The sequence below is a fragment of the Limanda limanda genome, chromosome 18, assembly GCF_963576545.1.
Source record: "Limanda limanda chromosome 18, fLimLim1.1, whole genome shotgun sequence".
Classification (NCBI taxonomy): Eukaryota; Metazoa; Chordata; class Actinopteri; order Pleuronectiformes; family Pleuronectidae; genus Limanda; species Limanda limanda.
The window spans coordinates 18,603,848-18,624,908 of record NC_083653.1 but is presented as its reverse complement, the minus strand read 5'-3'; the positions used below and the strand labels follow the sequence as shown (position 1 = coordinate 18,624,908).

Genomic DNA, 21,061 nt, shown 5'->3' with positions numbered 1-21,061 from the left:
ATTTGCATCCTTTCATTTGAGTAATAGCATACATTCCTTTACTTGTTTTAATTGAGCAACAACTTTGTTGCCGAGCTGTCAAAACATGAACAACTGATCTATTCTATTTTTTTTTTATTGGTTGTAATTACTTGAGCATTGCTAGAAGAGAACCTGTGACTCAAGCATTAACCTGCCTGGTTGACTCCTGTAGCTGTAGCAGCAGCAGGAGTCTCAGGGTGAAGAGGAGCAGCCATCCTCTGCCTCTGTGGCCACATTAAAAACTGCATCGTCTTTTGTGACAACTGTAGATCAGTGAGCCATCAGCTCCCCCGCGCGCGTTGCTCTCTGGGACATGTAGTCTCCGGTGCGACGGGCGCCGCCGCGTGGTGGAGGCCCGGGCGAGAGTGAGACTACAGTTCCCTCAGAGCTGCTCGGAGGTGTTAGTTGTCAATATGGCTGTTGTCAGACAGACAAAGCGGAGAGGCACATAATTCGCCTCTGATTAGAAAGCCTTGGAAGCGGGTGGGACCGGGCACCGCTCGTCAGACAGCTGCACGGCTCGGCTGCGGTGGAAGACGCAGCGGCTCCTCTCGAGTTGCAAAGTTAAATGTTCGAGTGGACGATCTGAACCGAGGTGAGTCTCCTGCTGGGCTCAAAGTGATGTTATTAATATCAAACGCCCGCTAGCCCCGCGACAGACGGCGGCTAACGACAGCTACTGTCGGCGCTGGCACGGCTAGCAACTTATGCTAATCAGCCCCGATGCTACCAAGATACCCAAGTGTCGAGGGGGTTATCGTCCTCTGTGATGCCCCCGGGCTGGTGTCAGTGCAAAGTGCTGCTGAGGAAGGTGAAGTGAGACTTGGGGTTAGAGAGCTTTGACTCCGGCTGCACTGACGGTACCGGACATCGTCCGTGTGCCACAGGAACCTTTAGCTAACGTTAGCTTTCGGGCAAAGGGCGTGAAGCACAGCGGGCGAGCCGCCGGTGCTGATGCCAGCCGGTCCCCCCCCTGCTGCAGGCCCCAGAGACAGCAACACAGGAACACATGGAGGGAGGGGAGGGGGGGGGGCAGGGACCAGGGTCACGTTTAGGACCGGACAGGAGTTTGGTTTGCGGGTGGGACCTTGTGATGCACGCAGCCTGTAGTTAAGTGCTGGTTGCATGGGGAAGAATCAAACGATGGAACTTTGATTTAAAACATTTTTTTTATTCATCTCTGAGGTTTTGAACTTTGTTTCACTCGTTTTTAATTCATTATCAAACCTGCCAAGAATGTGGATAAAGGAAAGTTTGCTTTAGCATCTTCTCACATTCAGTTAGAATGAAGAATTGGTCCTAAACTTCTTCTTCTTCTTCTTCTTCTTCTTGGTTAGCACCTGTCCACCCCACAGTTTAAGAATGCAATCTGTAATAGGTTGAGTTTTTGCTCCTCTGGTCAAGGTGTCTCAACCATTCCAACCAGCTTGAGCCAAAATGAATAGTTAACTTGGTGAATAGTTAAACAGAATGGCCAATGATCTATCGCCCGTGGCTTTACCACACACTATGTGACTGAGTTGGAATCGCACATAATCACAGCATTGACGTCCTTTGTGCGTTTGCGTCTACGTGTCGTAAGCAGTGGTGTTCTGGTGTAAAGCAGTCAGACAGGAACAGTTTTGTGTGTCTGATGTCTCTGTGTGCAAAGTGACAGGCTTTGCAATGCAACTGTGCTTGATAATGATTGACACTTAAGTAGTGTTCCATATGAATTCTGAATGACAACTTAAGAGACTAGTTCACATTCACCCTTGCTATGAAGCTGGCCTATGGTATGGAAGTATTTCAGTGTTGACCCAAAGTGACTCCTCCTCTATCTGTCTCAAAACAGGGTTCTTCTTTAAAAGCCTCTCAAGCTTCTATTCGCCACACTCGTATTACTTTCCTACACGATAACCTTAAAACACTGTATGCACTCTCAGGTCATACAGTCTTTTCCCCCCCTGTCTTCTGTGCTGTTTCGTCTGACATGGATGTTTAAGCATGCAGGTGACCCCTTTCAAACCATTTATCATATCAGCATAAGGTCGGGGCCGGCACAGATGATGGAAAATCTGCCGCAGTCTGATTCCAGTTGCATTGATTTTGAGCACAGCAAATTGCTTATGAAAAACGCACAGCGTGGGTGGTGTGCCGAGCCGGGGATGTATTGTAGCTCTTAAAGAACAGCAGTCAGAATGTTAAGATAGCATCAGCTGTCAAGGTGACTCTGGCACTCTGCGTGTGTTGCCTGCTGGTTCCCAAAAATAGCAGATTTTTATACCCTGCCCCTCCCTCCCTTTTTCTTTCACACTTGTATCTCTCGCTCTTGTCTTCCTTTTCTTATCTGCTGCCTCTTTATTTTCCTCTTGCAGTTTTTCCTCCTCTCCCGTCCGTCTCTGTCTACTTTACCCCTCAAACTCTCCTCCACTACCTTTTCTCTGCCTCACTTCCCTTCTCCCATCTTTCTCATTTTCTGCAACTCTTCCTTTCCTGTCTTTCCTACTTAATCCCCTCATTTCCTCTTTGCCTTCTCCATCCCTTCATCTGTCTCATTTCAGCCTGACTTTCCTCCTTGCTCCTCCTTTTCTCCATCTCTCTTTTCTCTCCAGTTTTCCCCTCTACATCTTGAGCTTCCACTTCCTTTCCTTAACTTCCCCCCTGCATTTCTTGTTTCCTTTCCCCTCATCTTATTCCTCCTCTGTCTCACAACCTGTCTGTCTTGTCTCTCATCCAGCAGCAGGATGTCTGAGTTTAGCGAGGAGCCGCGCTTCACTATTGAGCAGATAGATCTGCTGCAGCGGCTGCGGCGCTCCGGCATGACCAAGCAGGAGATCCTGCACGCGCTCGACACTCTGGACCGGCTGGACCGGGAGCATGGCGACAAGTTTGGTCGCCGCACCTCTTCTTCCTCATCTTCCTCATCCTCCTACGGAGTAGGCGGGGCAAGCAGCTGCAACAACAATTCTGCCTCGAACACAACTACCACATTCAACAATAACAACACTGCCTCGGCAACAACCACCTCTCCCGTGACATGCAACGGCAACAGCGGCGCCATCAGCATCGTCGAAAGAAGCGCTAGCGTTCACTCTGCGGCCGCCGCCACTTCGACAACCTCCAAAATCTCCACCGCCTCACAGACGCAGTTCGGCAGCAGCGGGGGACTCTCGCTGTCTCCTAGCAACAGCTACGACACATCCCCTCCTCCAGGGCCGCCACCGCCCTCTGCAATCCTGCCATCACCAGTCAGCTTGGTGGCGCTGTCGCAGAACGGGCGTGATAGCTTAGCTGCTACACCCAACGGGAAGCTGTCTCCTCCACGGTATCCGGTGAACAGCGCGGCCGCAGCGAGGGCTTTTGGGTTCGAAGCCACAGAGGAAGACCTGGACATTGACGACAAGGTGGAGGAACTGATCAGGTCAGTAGTGTCAGGCAACGTGAGCTCTATAACTTGTTGTTGGTAACTTTTTCCTTGGGGCCAATTGTCCAAATTTAGTTTGGTCCTTGCAGAACTGGACGACATGTAACCTTATCCGTGTCATCTGAGATCCTGGTTCTCAAGTATTTCATAAGTTATATTTTTTAAGACATTGTTTTACTCTGTTTATAACGGACACTGGACAGAAAGTACTGAAGGTCCTTTAAAAGCTATATTGACATCTTTTATCCATCCTTTCTGAATGATGCATTGTCACTTGGAACTGCCTGAGTGTTGCAGTGGCCACTTGGTTGGAGTCAGGGATTCTTCATTATTGGCAGTAAGGCTCACAGTGAGGAGAGAACAAAGCAAAGTTTATATCAGGCTTGATTAAATGGTACCAAGAAACTCCACTGAAGCTCCATTGTGTGCGGGTGCTGTTGAAAACTGAGCTTCAAAGTTTATTCTTGACCTCGGAAATTGACAGTTATGAATCAAATTGCTACAAATAAGTGAGAGCACATTTACTTCTCGAGCTTTTGAGCTTATAACACGAACTTCATGAGCATATGAAGTTTTCCCACTTGCCATGGAATTGTTGTTTTCTTTTTTCTGAGTACTTTTTTGTCCATGCAGGCTTTAAAGCAGAGGTTCAAAGTTCATATCTTGAAAACAGCAGAGAAAACATTACTCACCAGAGTTAAGCTGCTGATCTGAGTAAGAAAAATGGCTGAGATACCTGCTGAGCTACTTTGATATGGCTACAGATTCTGTTCACCAGGCATTTGAAAATGGTTTTGCCATCACATAATTTTTTTGTTATTCTTTGTCATCATTTGGAAAGGCTGAAAAGTTTTTATAACCAAACTAACGCTCGGTGATGTGACGAAAGGAACGAATCATTGGTGAGTTCCATGCCATCATTATTTGTATAGTTAAACCGATGCCACTTAAATTGGTGCCGCAGGAAATTAAGACTTTGCAGTTTCATACATTTTTCATTATCTCAGTGGTATCTCTGCAAAGCAAAGTTTTGCAGTTGAAGTGTGTTTGCCGGGTGACAACCAACATTTGGTCCTGAGTGCTGTTCAAATTCTCTTTAACCAACTATTTGTTTTGTTCATGATAAGGAAGCTTGTCAGTGATAGTTTGTATGGGCTCCATGGAGCCATGATGTACAGTTTGCATTTTTGAGTGCATTGCAGTGAGCTGGCCCCTTTAATCGTGCAGTATTCAGCACCACGCCTTGACTAAAGTAGTGCAAACAATTGTTGTTATTGTCAATATATTCTCTACTTATTTTCTCAATGGATCAATGTAATTAACAGTTTGGTTTATAGAAAAAAGACAGAAAATGGCAATTCTCCCGTCACATTTTTCTGAAGCGTAATGTGACATCTTCACATGTTCTTTTGTCAAACATTTAAATCAAACCCCAAAGATTAACACATAAGGCAAAACAAAGCTGCAGATCCTCACAGTGGAAAAGCTGGAACAAGTCAATAACTGGCATCTGTGCATGAAAAAGACTTGGTGACTCAGGCCCTTTTTCAGACCACATCCTCCATCCTACACAGTCTCCCTATCGTCTGCCACTCGGTTTGCATGTTTGCGTGGAGGGTCTGTCACATTGAGTGCTGTCCCATTCCAAATAGTGGGGAGTAGAACCCTACAACAAGCAAGTCTGCATCAATGCTGACTTTAACCCATTTTTCACTGGTCTGCAATGTGAATGGACACAATCGTCATTCATTCCCGGTTCAAATGACTTTTAGACACACATTATCAGCTCCATCTCCAATCGGCAGGGATGGAAACATGACACCAGAGAGACACATACATTTTCAGTCTAGACGCTGGCCATGAATCTTAGTGTACTAGAACAATGTGTTACAGTATTTTCTCCCTCTTCATAATATGAAAATGCAACACTGGCAAGACCGCAGGGGGAGAGAGCTTCTCGGCTTCCGGCAGTCGGTGACATCAAGCGTGACGCACTTTGGGAAGGAGTAAAAACTTCTTTTTAGCAGTTTTACTCACGTTTACAAAAACTGAGAACACTGAGTTGAGTTGATCGGTAAAGGAGCTCTGTGCAAATGTCATTGCGGCTACCTGAACTAACATTGAAAAAAAACTAAGCAGCTTACAAACATTAGAATTATACATATCTCTCCAAAATCTTGGGAGCAATTTTATTTGGGAGTGTGTCTGCCGTAGAGAGGAGAGGAAGTTCATCCTGAAGCTTGCTACTTTATTTGTACTAAACTATACGCCTTAAGAAGGTTCCTTCATTGAGCTGAGAGTGTGACTATGAAGTGGTTAAGGTCTGGTTTGAGAAAGGACTTTAGTGCAACTGATAATGTAGTTGCTGATTAACCTCCTGCTGATTGACTAATTGACAAATCAACAAATCGGTAAATTTCAGCTTGTTGCAGATGGAGGACAGAGCCTTCACTACAGTTCTCTTGTGAGTTTAGAAACGGTTCACTAGCGTTTTTTAACTGTGCTGACAGATAAAGATTCAGACTTGAACAAATACAGAAAAGCTGGCAGGGATTCCAAATCTCGAGCACAGCAGCACCACATGACAGTTGTGATTAGCACATTGTCTTGGAACGGCATGTACCTCACAAAGTTGTACATCCTGTAATGGAGTATATCAAAATAACAGAGCGTCATGAAGGCGTTCTTGTTGAGATAATGTGTGCAGGCAGGAAAGATATTATTGCATAAAAAGGGGAAGTGTCTTGCGGGAAACGTTGGAGAAACCTTCAGGGTTCAGGATGACATTTCCTAAGGAGGGGGAAGGAACACTACTTTCACTTGTGCACCTCTGCTAACTACATGAAATTGCATACAGGAACATCCAATGATGTTTAACATCCAGTAACCACTGATGTTTGAAATCATGTCAGTATTTAGTTACAGCTCATTACTCTGGCAGTTTCAGTGATCATATTCCATCACAGTCCACATGTTAGCCACCTCCTCTCTTCTCCTCCTCCCCTGCACTTAACACGTTTGTCGTCTGCTCTGGGCTCCTGCCGCCCAGTCAGAATAAGAGTTGACACTTAGAGCTAAGGCTGTATCCCCGGCGCTGCTCTGGTTGTCCCACTGCTCATTCATGCTGCCTCTGCATTAAATTACATGTCCTCTTTAGACAGCCGAGAAGTTAAGAAGCGTTCAAAAGCCCTCGTCCTCGCCGCACGCAGGACTCTCCAGCGTCTCGCTCAGCAGGGCTGCGGGGGCGTGACACGAGGTTTCAGCTTGTCAACAATCCCACAGCGCCCCTCTGACTTTTCTCACTTTTAAGTGCAAATTTCAGTCTCTGCAGGGGTTCGGCCTTTTGAGTTTGTCAACCCCCCCCCCCCCCCCCCCGCTCCACCTCCGCCCTTCTCCCTCCTCCACTTCCCACACTCCCACTTCCCACTCCCTCTCAGTCTTGTACAGCAGCTTGTGCCACATTGATTCGCCGGTGTCGATACAAGCAGCGTTTTTGAGCTCTAATTTTAGCCTGATCCGCAGGAGGCTGGTGTGGAGGATATTGATGCTGGATGTCAAGAGTCGTGACGCATTTTCATTTCAGAAATGTGGAGCTCTCATGACTTTGATGCGTTCTCCATTTTGACTGTGTGAGTCTGGGATACTGACTGGTTCAAAGGATGCTGTGATTGTACGGGCTGAGCAGCAGTGCTGTTAAAGTTGGGTGGTGAAGGCGCTCCATGGAAATGCCTTCCTGTCTTTGGAAAAGAAAAAAAAGAAGAGAGTGCAGTATTAGTATGGATAAGTCAGGATGAGACAGGTGTTCACAATCTGTACCAGGATGAGGAATTAAAGCCGAGACATTCATAAGCTCGGTGTGCGCCTGTGTGTATAAGTGTGTGTGTGTTATTGTGTATGTATAGGGGAGGGAATTGGGAATGATGCCAAAAAGCAGGGTGTGTACACTGTGTGACTGCACATGTTCACTCAGCACCCTCCAATCTTGCATGTCTCTGCATGTTTTATTTCCTCCCCACTGACGCCTAAGATAGTGGAAACCTGTCCAGCACATACATTTGGAAAATACAGATAACTTGCTGGTGCTTCAGTTCATTTCAATTCTCAGAGCCCGTTTGTATTCCTCTGAAATGCAGCATTGATTATGTCGGAGCCATAAAACCAGAGAACACTACAGCAATAATGCTGTCAGCATGCAGCGCAGACTAAAATGGAGCCTTGTTTTAATAGTTCTCCCATAAATAGGTGAGGTACAAAAAAGCACATAGATTATCTGACATGAAACAAAGGCATCAGTCATTGCAGCGTACACAGCTCTTCTAAGTCTGATGTAAAGGAGCGCAGCATCAACAGCGCTGGATCAATGATGATACAGCAGCTTTCACCAGAATTAAACATGCAAGTCCACCTCAAACCATAAAAAAAGAAGGAAGTAGATAATAAATTCTGTCCAGTCATCCAGGAATATTATCTTTGCAACTCATCGTTTTGATCTTAGTCTCTCAGTTAGATTTTACACCTTTATCATATTCACATTTTAGTTGAATCTTTGTATGTGGGCTGGTGTAAATTAAAACATTGGTGCTCAGGCTCTTGCTGGTGACAGTGTATTAAATGGCCCGGCTGTTCTCGTTCGTGTTGTGTGTCAGCAGGAGGGACAGCAGTATGGTGAAGGAGGAGATCAAAGCGTTCCTGGGGAACAGGAGGATCTCTCAGGCAGTCGTGGCACAAGTTACCGGTGAGTAATGTATAAACATAATGACACACTATGGAACAACGTTATTCATTTTAGATGTTTTCTGTTGCAATAATAATGCCACTTTTTGTCTGTCATGCACATGTGCTCATTGTTAAATGTCCTTCTCAAGTTAATATGCATGTGTGTGTTTAGCATTTTATATTGGCTCAGGTGGAAAGCCAAAATGCTCCATTCCTTTGTGGATTCCTATAATCATTTGCTGAGTTTCCTCTCAAACAGTGATGATTCAAATCAGCAGTTGAGAAGCCTCTTAAGTCGAATATCATTTTATCAGTCAATCACTTATATTTATTCGTACAGAGAGCCAAGAAGGATAACATCATGAAAGGATGTTGTTAACTTTCACAAACGCTGCTTTGCCTCAAATGACCTGAGTATCTATAGTGGGAATATGAAGGGTAGAGCAGTGCAGTTAGTTCCTGTTCTCTGTTTCAGAGCTGAATGTCAAAGATGGCTAAACTACCAGCATTAACCTCCACTACTGAGTCTAAATCTGATAGGCTCTTTAGTAGGCAAGGTTGTGAGCAATTCAAGAAAGACGTTCTTCGGTGAAATAGAATATGGTTTCATATCTGACCTACAAACAGGATGCACTGAAACTGAGTTAGAGTTTTAGTGTGGGACAATGGACTGTAATTTGACTTGGGCAGGGTGAAAATAAACACATTTCTCCTAAGCGTAGGTCAAATGCACAGATCAGGGAAATAATATCGAGTGTTTATAAAAATCCCCAAGATCTATTTATAAGACAAGCACATAACAAATTTAAAATAGAAATGAAGTTTAAAATTGAAACGCAACTTGACCATACTACATTGACCAGGACCAGTTATAGCCCTCTAATAAGAGAAAAATGCGATTATTTGCATTTCAATAATGTAATGAAAGGATTCTTGTTGCATCTGAAGAAGTTGTATTGGATGTTTCCAAAGATGAATAGTAAGGCTGGGTAGGTGAGTGGGACTGGATATTTGTAATGTTCTAGTGACAACCCCACATCAGTCAAACTCTACTGTTGAGTTTAAGAGGTAATCAGTATCAACAAATACAAGTGCCCAGCAGTGCTTGTACGTCTGCAGCCTGAGAGAGAGACAAGTGATTGGGGAAGAAATAAAGTCGGAGCTAAGGAGAGAGAGAAAAGAGTTTTCTCCTCTAGTATTCCACTCTGTCTCTCTTGACTTATTCTAAGGGTTGTCTAGAGACTGTGCCGGCGGTTGATGCAAAACACTCTGTTGTAATTCGATGTCTGGCTGCTTTCCAGGCATCAGCCAGAGCAGGATCTCCCATTGGCTACTGCAGCACGGCTCTGACCTAAGCGAGCAGAAGAAGAGGGCCTTCTACCGCTGGTACACGCTGGAGAAAACCACACCAGGTACATTTGCTCCCTCTCTCTTATTTGTGTCGCTTATTAAAGGTATGTGGTTTAAAATGGAAGCCAAATTTGGACGGGGATCAGAGAAGATTCCTCTCCTCCCATTCCAGGATGGTGTGGTATGCAAAAGGCAACAAAATAAATATTCTAAGTAAACACAAGCTGAAGACGTGTGAACCTCGCAAACAGGGCCAACATTGTCAGTGTCATCGTCAAGGTCATCCCAGGCCTCGTTCAGAACGGGTATTAACATCCATCCTGAGTGGTCCGAGTGGACAGCACTAACTTCAGGTTCCTGAGAACCATATGTCGCCACATTCTTTTCACTGTGTGAACCCAAATGCATCATGGGCCAAACATGAGGGGCCGCCATACGTTTTCTTAAATTGTTCCAATCTTGCTTCATAGCTGCACGCACGCATTCATTCATGAATTCTTTCCTGTTTCTGCTCGTTCTTAATCTCTCTTCATCTCCTTCTCTCTTACTTGCCCTAACACACACAAACATTTGTAAAGTCAGACTGGGTACAACACATCTTTGGTCCTCACAAACACAAATGTCATCATGATTATTTGCACAAACACCAACTTAACGCTATCCACTTGTGATCGGATTACTCAGGACGGACGGACGTTAATACCAGCTCTGAACGGGGCCAAAGAAACTAAGTTCATGGAGTCGGTGTGAATACTAAGTTGTGGTAGCAGGGAAACGGCTCCAAAGAGAGAGAGCACAGCGGGAAAACGTTCAGCTACCAGCAGTTTCCTGTTGGGCTGTTAATGATGTAAGTAGAAGTAGTTAGCATACTGTGGTACATGTGGTGCGGTGGGATGAGATGTATATGATGGCTCAGTTCCACGTGATATCTTGTACGTGAGCAGAAGCAGCTATAGTCGTGTAATAAAGTGGAGGCTGATGGAGACAGAGTAGAGCTGGAGCCACAGATAGTAGTAGCTGACTACTGCTACTGCGGTGTAAGACATATCATCAGAGAATATGAGGGGATGTGGCATGATAGCAAGATAGCAGCATCCTGGTAAACCACCTAAAGAACCAGTTCCTCTGTTTTAGTTGTATAAACTAATAGTCGCAGTAGCTCAAGTAATAAGACTCCTGCTTATAGAAACTGTATACAGACACACATGAACCCATCTAAGGTCAAGACAAGTCAACAAGTGTGTCCAAATAAAAAACTCACAAGTGGGACTTGCAAGATATTAGGTGGACACTTGTGCAACTTATTTTTATCAGTGATGATAAAGTCATAAAGTTGGCTCAGAGAAGTGTGACAGTGTACTACATTTCTCTCAAAAAGTATTGGAATGGCTAAAGCCTGTTCCTGTGTTAAGATAAATATGAGACAAAAGATTCATCCTGTTGTGTTTATGTCTAGATGTGGTAAACAACCTAGGACAAACACCTTTTTCTTATTAGACCACCCTAATTTTAGGTGAGCAGAATGTAAGGATGTTTCCATCGCTCTGGAGTTAGTCTGGAGCCTCTGACATTTGACTTCTCACATACAGCCGCTCTGGAAAATGTATGGAAAATGTACATCATTCATTGCATGTCTAAAATTCGCTGCAGTCCTAGAGTAAAGACAATTTCATATTTGGTTGCATACCTCTTGCTTGCAATAACTGCATTAAGCCTGCAACTCACAAACATTTTTCAACCTTTTCCTGCAGCTTCTTTTAGTTGTTTCAGGGTTATTGCTTCTTTCTTCACTCTCATCTTCATGGTCAAGTAACGATGTCTAATTTTCCACTCATAAAGTTCTGTGGGCATTGTCTTGTTCTTTGTTTCTTCACTTCTGCCCAATGTTGGTTTATCATCTTCACAATAAACACAGTGTTCACAGGTAAATCTTAAGCCTAAAACCAAGAGCAAAGATTCAGAGCTTTGTTTAAACAGTCAACCTAAAAGGCAACACCTGGACAACAAGAAAAACCTGTCAGTGACATGTCCCAGTGTTTTTGTTCATTTGAAAAATGGGTTGATTCAGACAAAATGGGCTACTTCTTAAGTTATTTAACACATCTAGATTTAAATACTATGAAGTGAAAACTGAAATTCTAAATGTTTTTTGCTCATTCATCTTGTGATCTAAAGTCCACATCGTCTGTGTGAAAACAAAAGAAACATCCTTGCTCTTCCAATATTGAGGGAGTTCTGCATACAATCCAAAAACTTAACCCTAACTAGGGTTGCAAAATTCCGGGAATTTTCAAAGTTGGAAACTTTCCATGGGAATTAACGGGAATTAACGGGAATATACGGGAATATACGGGAATTAACGGGAATTAACGGGAATTAACGGGAATTAATGGGAATAAAATGGAAATGTTGTGGGTAATTTATACTTACTGTATTTACCTTGCCATATACAGACATAAATATAAACATTTTGTTGTGTCATAGGCTGATTTGAGCCCTAAAGGAAACTTTGGGCACTTGACTATATGCTTCTGCATCTTTGTGTCATTCTTAACATAGGTCTTTGCACAGTATTTGCAAATGTACACAGCCTTTCCTTCTACATTGGATGGGGTGAAATGTCTCCACACATGAGATAGTGCACGTGGCATTGTTCTGTAGAATAAGGTGAGAAAAAAGTTTGTAAAAAACACTCATGCAATGCCAGAGATATAAATAGTTAGCCAAACAATAGGAATAGTTTGTAAAAATATTTTACAATTGATGGATAAATTGTAATGGAAATAGGCTGGATGAACAGTTCAACAATCCTCAATCAGCATGCTAATAGGTTTTCCCCAGTAATATCATCGAAACTTACCTGACTAGTCCATCCTGCACTCTACAGCAGGGCTATTGAGGCCTGCTGTAGTGTGCAGGATGCTGGGAATTATCTGTGCATGTGATGGAAGAATGCACAGTGGAGGGTTGAAATTCAACGTGCAGTGTGTGCTGCATTCCATACATCTTTAAAATAGAGTTTTGAATGATGATTTTATTGCTCAGCGTTTAATTTGCATAGTTTGATTTTTTTCAAAATTCCGTGCTTAATATTCCCGTGGAAAGTTTCCGGAAATTTACCGGAAACTTTCCACCCCTTTGCAACCCTAACCCTAACCCATGGTGCAGTTAATCAGCAAAAGTGACTCCTCAATTTAAATCAGTTCCTTCTCCCTCTGTCAATCTAATCAAACCCTGCATCTCAGTTCTCCGTATGCCTGCTCAACAAAAGCGTCACTCTTAGCAGATGAGCTTCCATCTGTTTCACATTCCAGCAGCTGGTCATCATCCACTCGCTGGTGTGACTGTGTCCCTCAGATCCATGTGACTTGTATGAGCCCGGCTCTTTTCCTGTCAGGTTTATTTTTGCTGGACCGCCTCACGTATCTGAAGCAAGAAATGCATTTGCGAAAGAAGTGCCTGTAATTATTGACGTAATATGCATAATTAAAAAATATTTTTTTTCTGCTACTGACTGTCTTAATACATAACAAGTAAGTTTAACGTTTTTTAAGATAAGGGTTTATAAGAGTATCATCTTCATAAGAAAATTACTTTTTTATTCTAAATACAAAACCAGCCTTGGAAGATAAGAAAAGGTTAAATATTCATATTGAATTTATTGTGCATGATCGCTATAAGCTGTGTTTGTTGCCAAATCAGAAACAAGGCCACGTTTGTTCTTTTTGTTGATAAATCCTGGAAACTAGCAAAGAAACAATCGATAAACAGATGAACATGACCCCAAACTTTCTGAGAGCTGATGTGAGGAAACACTTTGGCTGAACAGCATCAGTTTTATAATGTTTATTATGCTGCTACTTGGGTCTTTTCACATTCATTCGCATGATTTATTTGTTCATTATGATTTGTTCCTAGTTAAGGCCAAAGACCGAATCATTGAATATGCATAGAATCTTTTTAAAACTTGCCTCAACATCAACTTTGAGACGTTCAGAAGTTTTAAATCAGTTTTTAATGCCTAATGTCGCAATTTCTCACTTTAATGACACAACTTAGTTTAAAGTCTTCTCAAACCTGTTTTCAAGAGAAACCAAAGTTTACATATGAAACTTGGATGTGAGTTTGTTATATTCTAGTTTGCTGCTGTAGAGAAGAGTCACAGTCTAAAGATGTCTTTGTGTTTCGCACACAACTCTAAACCCACACAACAATGGGTCTCCTGTTGTCTTTGGATCCTGACTGTGCACAAACGTGCGCACGTGTGTATGTACGTGGACATGATGTTTCAACCTATAGCCAGGCAGCAGCCATCCCACGCCTTGTCCTCTGCGGCATGTTCCTCGGTGGAGCCCTGCCAACACTGTCAGCACTAGATACTGCTTTATGCTATTTATGGCCAGACTTGGCCTGGCCCGGCTCAGCTCGGCTCAGCTCCGTGCACATGCCTCCATCACTGCTGCAGAGAAAAGAGATGCCCTATTCACGCCTGTTCTGATAACCTGGACTCTTGCAGGGTGACCCAGTTAGGCGACGTTGATAATGTGTGTGTCGGGTTAGGTTATGACGATGCGGGTGAGCTGCGCACAGCATTCTATACCCAGGCTTTTAGTCTTTATGCTTCCAGTTGTACGAGTTGTGAGTGCAAATCAAGGCTTTTGTGCGGTTTTCCTTTCTGCTGTGGTCATGATTTGAGATGAGGCAGCAGCGTCTTTGTCAGCACTATTCACCGGAGTTTATAATCAGAATATATTGTGAGATTTGCATAAGGCGACGTGCGTTCTCGCACACATTTTCATGAGGGGTGGGCTTTCTGGGCTGTTGTGTGTTGGGCTCAGTTCATCTGACACAACCTGCTCTACATATTCTCATATTCTCACTTCAGATTGCAGACTTTTGCAGTTTTGTGATTCCAAATCACAAACACACCTGCAGGCTGTATCCTTGTGAGGCCTGACTCTTCCTGACGGAAGCACCGGTTCAGTCAGGTTGTCACTTACCCGTGTCTCTGCTGCGTCCCCCCCCCCCCAGGTGCCACCCTCAACATGCGGCCGGCTCCGTTGCCTCTGGAGGAGATGGAGTGGAGGCAAACCCCGCCCCCCCTCACCAATACCCCCGGCACCTTCCGGCTGCGTCGGGGAAGTCGCTTCACTTGGAGGAAAGAGTGCCTGGCCGTGATGGAGAGGTGAGCGAAGGGGGAGGGACAAGGAAAAGCAATAGATTAGAAATGATAAATGGGAGTATGTTTCATAACCTGTCCCTTATTTCCTCGTGGAATTGAGGAAACATTGCAACCTGTCTGAGAAAAATGGCCGGACAATGACAAAACAAAGTCTGTGACTTGTCATACACTCAGATTATTGGCTTGGTTGTTGTGCACACAGGACGTTACAGACAGCAGTGACTGCGCTCTGTTGACATTGTCCTTGTGTAGGGAAATGAATTTAATCAGTGTTCTTCTTCTGCTATTTATAGCTACTTCAACGACAACCAGTACCCAGACGAGGCCAAGCGGGAGGAGATTGCAAACGCCTGCAACGCTGTGATTCAGAAACCAGGTACATCTCACAAACCAGGTTATTCGGGACCTGGGCTCTGTACTACGAAGCAGGATTTGGGGTTATCGGGGTAACTTCAGGTTTACTTCAGGGTATATCACCATGGTAGTGTAACTTATGCTGAATGGTTTATATGCTCCAGAGCAGGTTAAGACCGAGATAAGAGATCAACCAGTAAAAAATCTGACCAGTCAATTCCTTTGAAACAGCAACTTACTGTTCTTTAGGGATCATGTTGAGCAAAAAAGAGGATCCAGTGGAGCTTGGTGTGGATTGTTAGTCTCTGCGGAGAAAAGGGTCTTTTACCTACTTTGATGAGCATCTTTATTAAAGAATAATTTTATAAGGAATGATAAACCTTTTTCAGCTGCTGGAGCCGAACATTACCAATCTGACACATAGGAGCAGTGAGCTCACAGTAACGCAGACTGTCTGCATTGATCAATGTTCTTTTGCTTGTGGGAGTTACTGATATTGATGTACTTGGTGTGTTAGTGTCAGGATAACCTGTCAGGACATAGCTTTATACTTTTATCCTTACCTATTAGTAGGTTGGGGGGGTATATGTTTCACAGATTTACCTCGTGACAGACCCCAAGAACCGTTACATGATGCACTGAGTGATGAGACTTCTTGCGTCTTGCGATTTGTTTCAGGGAAGAAGCTGTCCGATCTGGAGCGGGTCACCTCGCTGAAAGTTTACAACTGGTTCGCCAACCGCCGCAAAGAGATCAAGAGACGGGCCAACATTGGTAACGTGGCTTTGGGGAGGGACCTCTAAGACTTTTGATTACAATGTACCGCACTTTTAATTACCTCCTTTGTGTTAATGGGACTATTTCATATTTAATAACATTAATTATAACATTTTCTTATGCACTGAATGGCCCGCCGTTAATTTATCGCCCTACTATAACAATTATAGTAATGATTGTTCATCAGTCACCTAATGTCAGTAATGACCTTTGCTGATGTGTCCCCATAAGTGCAGTGAAATGAATACTGCTTGCATTTACATAGGTTTATAAAGTAAATCCTCTGTTATGTGCTGACTCAGGTGCTCAGTGAAAACGACAACCATCTCTTTTTAATGGGCTGTCGTATATTGGTATCAGCCATGTTCCAGATGTGTTCATTTGAATTTATTTCAAAATTAACTGTAACTTTAGATGTTATTCCAGGATTATTAGGTTCAATTTAGTTGAACTGTCACAGTGTCAAGTAAATTTCAATCAATTTGTTTTTGCCATTCACGAAAAACATTTAGCTAAATATTTATGCAACTTTTTATTACAGCGTAGTTGTTTGCCAATATGAAAACAGCAGCTTCAAGAGTACATGATTAAATCAACGATATTAAACCTGCTGGAGGAAAAGTTACACACGTTCAATAAGTGATACATCTCCTGGATTTAAGCTTTTGTTGCTTTTAACATTTCATTTCAATAAGCACGCAGTTGTTAAAGGAGACATATTATACTCTTATTCAGGTTTGTCTTTTTAATTTGGGTTATAAACGGTTTACTTGCTCGGAAAGTATGAGAACAGTAATGCGTCAATATAAGATATAAAATTATTGATGTGTATATATATTGGTACCAGAATTTTTTTACTCCATAGCAATATTATCAAGTGACTGTGGTTTCTGGTGTCTACATCTCTAGTAATTAAAGAAGTACTTGTGGGGTACAATGTTGTTCATTTAGATCTAATACAGTGCACAGTTTGTAATTAATGATATTATCAGTGATCCATCGTAAATCTAACGATCCATCGTCTTTCTCCAAGAAGCCACAATCCTGGAGAGTCATGGTATAGATGTCCAGAGTCCTGGAGGACACTCCAACAGCGACGACATCGATGGGAATGACTTCACAGAGCAGGTACAGAGGGATTAAATGTCCCAAAAGGTTTTTAGTTCCAGTTCCATTCTTTAAACCACTCATCTAAGGTCCCTTTCGTCTGTATTCCAAGGTTATGTTGAAAGGTTTATGTATTTATGTGTATTTTTGTACTTTGATTTATGGGTCATTCCTCATATTCTGATAGACTCATTTTCCTTGGACCAAACAATACATCAGTTGACTGATTAGTTTAGTGGTTCTTGTCATGTTAATTGAAACCAGCAACTTGTAGCCTCCCTGGCACATTACTGTTCACAAATACATCATTCACATAAAAATGCATAACAAACCTTTTGAACTGCTGCTTTTTCTTCAGATCAACTGAATACATCTTTCCCCAAATCCTGAAAGCACATTAGGTTCTTTATTTTTTTTGTGAGGAACTGTTGCTCAAGGCACATTAATTAACAAAAGCTCATTCTATTCTTTTTGTTCCTGTAGCCAATGGAAACTAAGCTGCAGCAGTGGAAAGACGCAATGCTCTGTATTATTGTAGAAACCCACGGATGAAGACTGTTTAAGTTTGAGCCCTCTAGGTTTAGTCCTGATTTCACAACATGCTAAACTGTACCTGATGGGAGTTGGAAGTGAAAATAAATAGCCAGTGTCATTTAACTAGTGCAGCTAATGATGAACACAGGCAGTATTTAATCTTTGACATGCAGTGCTGTGAACCAGAAATATTTCTCCTAAATTAAACTTTAATTCACACTTTCAAATGCTAGGTGACTAACTGAGTAATTCTGCTGTTCTGTCAATTAACCTCCAGGCCTGTGACCTTCCCTATTTCGACAAGAGACCTCTCAGCCGACCGTTTGGCCTTTACCGACTGGAGCCCACCTCACCAACACAGGTAACCCCACACATACTGAAGCGTATGTGCCAGAACGCCTCATTCTTATAATCTGGGATTACTTGTTTCACCGTGTGTGACTGAATGTCTCAGTGTCTGAAGCTGCAGGGAGCCACCGCTCTCAGCCAGAGTCCAAAACGAGGACAAGAGAAACTCCAATCAGACCGAGGTTAAAAAGGCCCATTTACCACAATAATACAGTGATTGCAGGTCTTTAAATAGCTTCCACTCAACAGCAATCAGATGTCACATCATGTAGAAGCTGGTTTGATGCTTGATGTCGTGATTCACTTGTTTTACTGGCTCCCTAACCCAACATGGAAATGGAAACAATACAAATAAAGTTCTTTAAGCTAACTTAGAGCTACAAGTATGAGAACTAAATGTATTTATAGTTATTGCATTCTAATATAAGCTTGTTCGGCTGCTTAGCTTACATATGTGTTCACTGCTAATGTAACATGAGAAATGGTATCTAGAATGAGAACTTGCGTATTAGTTAGGAAATCTTGTAAACTTATATTAAAAGAGGAGAATTGAGCTTCTAACATTAGCCAAAACTATTACTACTATACCGCAGTGGACCACATAACATGACATTAGTATGTAGTATTAACATGTGGTTTTTGTGATCTGATCTGAAGTGGACAGCTCTAAGTACAGGTGTAAGCGCACTGGGATCAGATAGCAATCCAATCACGCCAGACCACATTCAACAATTCATTCAGCACCTCCTTTCTCTTTTCTCCTCTCTCTCGTGCTGACACACAGACACACACAGACACACACACAGACAGTGACATTGGACTCATCTGTATATTCATACTGGGTCAAAACAACATCATTTGGTCTTAACTAACACAAATGACGTACGTGTTAATAGCAGGTGTAAGGGTCTCAGTTACTATTGTAGGCAGTAGGGTAGTAAGCAGGACATGCTAATGATAGCAGCTTATCTGTTTTGCATTTTTGTTTTAGAAAGTTTAAAAAGACATTAACCTTACTAGCCTTCAAATGCATTGTACCTTTCTTATTACACGCTGTCTCGCCACAAGAGCCAAAGATTAACAGACCATCAGGCCTCATTACACTTAGTCAGATCATCAATGTGATGGCAAAAACGAAGCAGTAAATGAAAACTCAGGTATAATATTGGTCCGATCTACTAGAGGCAGGTTCTTTCCGGACTCATTGTGACCCCCCGCTGTGTTTTGTGTCCTCCCTGTGTCAGGATGACAGCGCAGCCCACAGCGAGCACCAGGACCCCATCTCTCTCGCTGTAGAGATGGCCGCCGTCAACCACACCATCCTGGCCCTGTCCAGAACCGGGGGGGTCCCCAGCGACATCAAGACGGAGTCCCTGGAGGACGAATGAACTGCACGGGATGGAGGGAGGAGTAGAAAAGTTTGGAAACGGGGGAGGGCTTCAAAAAGACAGACTGAACTAATTCTACTTAGTAAACCTCATGAATCGGTCCCTCAGCCAGCCGCCCCCCCCCCCTGCCAACTGCTGCCTGTCTCAGCCTCCCTCCTCCACTTCCCTCCTCCCACATGCCATCATGTAAACAGTAATTACCACCCCCACCCTCCACAATATATATTGACGCAGCTTGCCGAGATTGGTCACTCTATGTCCTCTGATCTCTGTGACAATGTTCCATGGGAAGGAGAAAAGGTGGCAATCCAGGCCTTTAACCCCCCAAAGCGCTGGCTCTCTTCTGGGATTGTGTCTCCCAGGAACTCGCCCCCTCTCCTCCCTCAATAGACACACTCCTCACAGGATACCTCTTCTCTTTCCTCTCTCTCTCTCTCTCTCTCTCTCTCTCTCACTCTCTCTCTCTCTCTCTCTCTCTCCAGATTGGTTGTCTGAGCCGATCCTCTGTCTATCTCACCTCAACGTCAACCTCAGTAATAACATGTACTGTATATATAATATATATATATATATATATATGGTTCTCAGTCACACTCGCCTCACGGTGGGGTACCTACCTACCCCTCAAAATGTTACCTTCTTCATTGTGCAATTCATGGAAAGAGCAGCCTCCAGCCATCGTCTTGGGAAAGATGGACGGAGGGCGTTTCCTTCTCTCGCTCTCTGGCACCGAGGCTGTCAGTCAGGCTCATGTTGGGAGACAGAACTGTCCCGTCACTGTCCTCATCCTCTATAGTTAACATTCCTCTGTGGAATGGCTTTGTTTTCCTACTGTAGAGCTGCTCTTGGATGAAAACCTATAAAAAGACGTAGCCTTAATTCCACACAGACAACCTCACATTATCTTTTTGCCGTATACAGCAGGTTTATTTCCTGACAGGGAAGAATAATAAACTTTTTAGTGCACATGTTAATGTGAAGGTTTATATCCAACAGCAGCAGTGTTTTTACTCCTTTTATTGCATTTCCCTGTTGTTTTTAGCCCAACTGGTGACTGGATATACGGTCATTTGCCTTGGTATTTAGCTTCCCAGTGATACTGTTGTTGAATACCTGAGGCTATGAGAATCAATTTAGGGTCAATGTGATAATCACGCAAACTTAAGCTAATCTAATAAGGGGAACTGTGCTTTGTTTTAAATGTCATCTATGCCAAAGGAAAAGATGCTTGGAGCAAAAAGCTAAGAGGCAAAGCTAAGACTAATCTAAAAGTGGTGTTCATGTCGATCCAAAGCGATTTCTACTAACTCCTTCGGTGTACGTAGTAGTTTAATCATGTTCAGTGGAGCCTCGTGTGGGCTTCACCCTACAGCCGGCCTGTGTCAGTAAAGATGGGTATTAGCAGCCAGACATAATGATAAAAAACCCCTAAGCTATTTAATACTCGTTACTCGTTCCGTGACGCTGCCTCTTTATAATCGCCTAAAGAAATGTGCTTTGAGAAGATTTTTTATTCCTATCGGTGGTATCGAAATTAGACTAAATTCACTCTGGAAATGGTTTAGAGTTCATCAGAAGGACTTGTTATGCGTTTTTTTTAAACTCTTTTTAGTTTTTTACATCTCTAAAGCCTCAATGGTTGAAGCAGCACTTTGAAGGGAATCAGAATCAAGATACCTAAAGTGGTGATTTGGAAGATAATTATCGATCATGTATTCTTTCTCTTTTTATTTGCCCCGTGTGGAAATTTTCAAAACCATCTTTGACTAAAGGTCATTGTAAAGTCACGTGCAGAGATGAAGAGTATTAAGACGCGTGTTTGTCAAGTATTAGCACTTTGTCAGTCTGAGACTGATATTTGAGATTTTACCTTAGGTT

At 43.1% G+C, this 21,061-nt stretch overlaps 1 protein-coding gene across 1 annotated transcript; it reads left to right on the top strand.

Moving 5' to 3' along the window:
* The first annotated feature begins 473 nt into the window (after positions 1 to 473).
* Positions 474 to 19,257, top strand: hmbox1b (homeobox containing 1 b). Its single transcript, XM_061091969.1, has 10 exons — positions 474 to 616; positions 2,741 to 3,424; positions 8,077 to 8,162; positions 9,445 to 9,555; positions 14,525 to 14,678; positions 14,969 to 15,051; positions 15,708 to 15,803; positions 16,840 to 16,934; positions 17,725 to 17,808; positions 19,040 to 19,257. The coding sequence occupies exons 2-10, from the start codon at positions 2,748 to 2,750 to the stop codon at positions 19,181 to 19,183; spliced, it is 1,530 nt and encodes a 509-aa protein (XP_060947952.1). The 5' UTR covers positions 474 to 616; positions 2,741 to 2,747; the 3' UTR covers positions 19,184 to 19,257.
* The last annotated feature ends 1,804 nt before the right edge of the window (positions 19,258 to 21,061 follow it).

Excerpts from the sequence above, each read along its gene's own strand:
- hmbox1b (XM_061091969.1), top strand. The coding sequence starts at position 2,748 with ATGTCTGAGTTTAGCGAGGAGCCGCGCTTCACTATTGAGCAGATAGAT. Across the intron at positions 16,935-17,724 it reads GGAATGACTTCACAGAGCAG|GCCTGTGACCTTCCCTATTT; the intron begins GTACAGAGGGAT and ends ATTAACCTCCAG. Across the intron at positions 17,809-19,039 it reads AGCCCACCTCACCAACACAG|GATGACAGCGCAGCCCACAG; the intron begins GTAACCCCACAC and ends TCCCTGTGTCAG.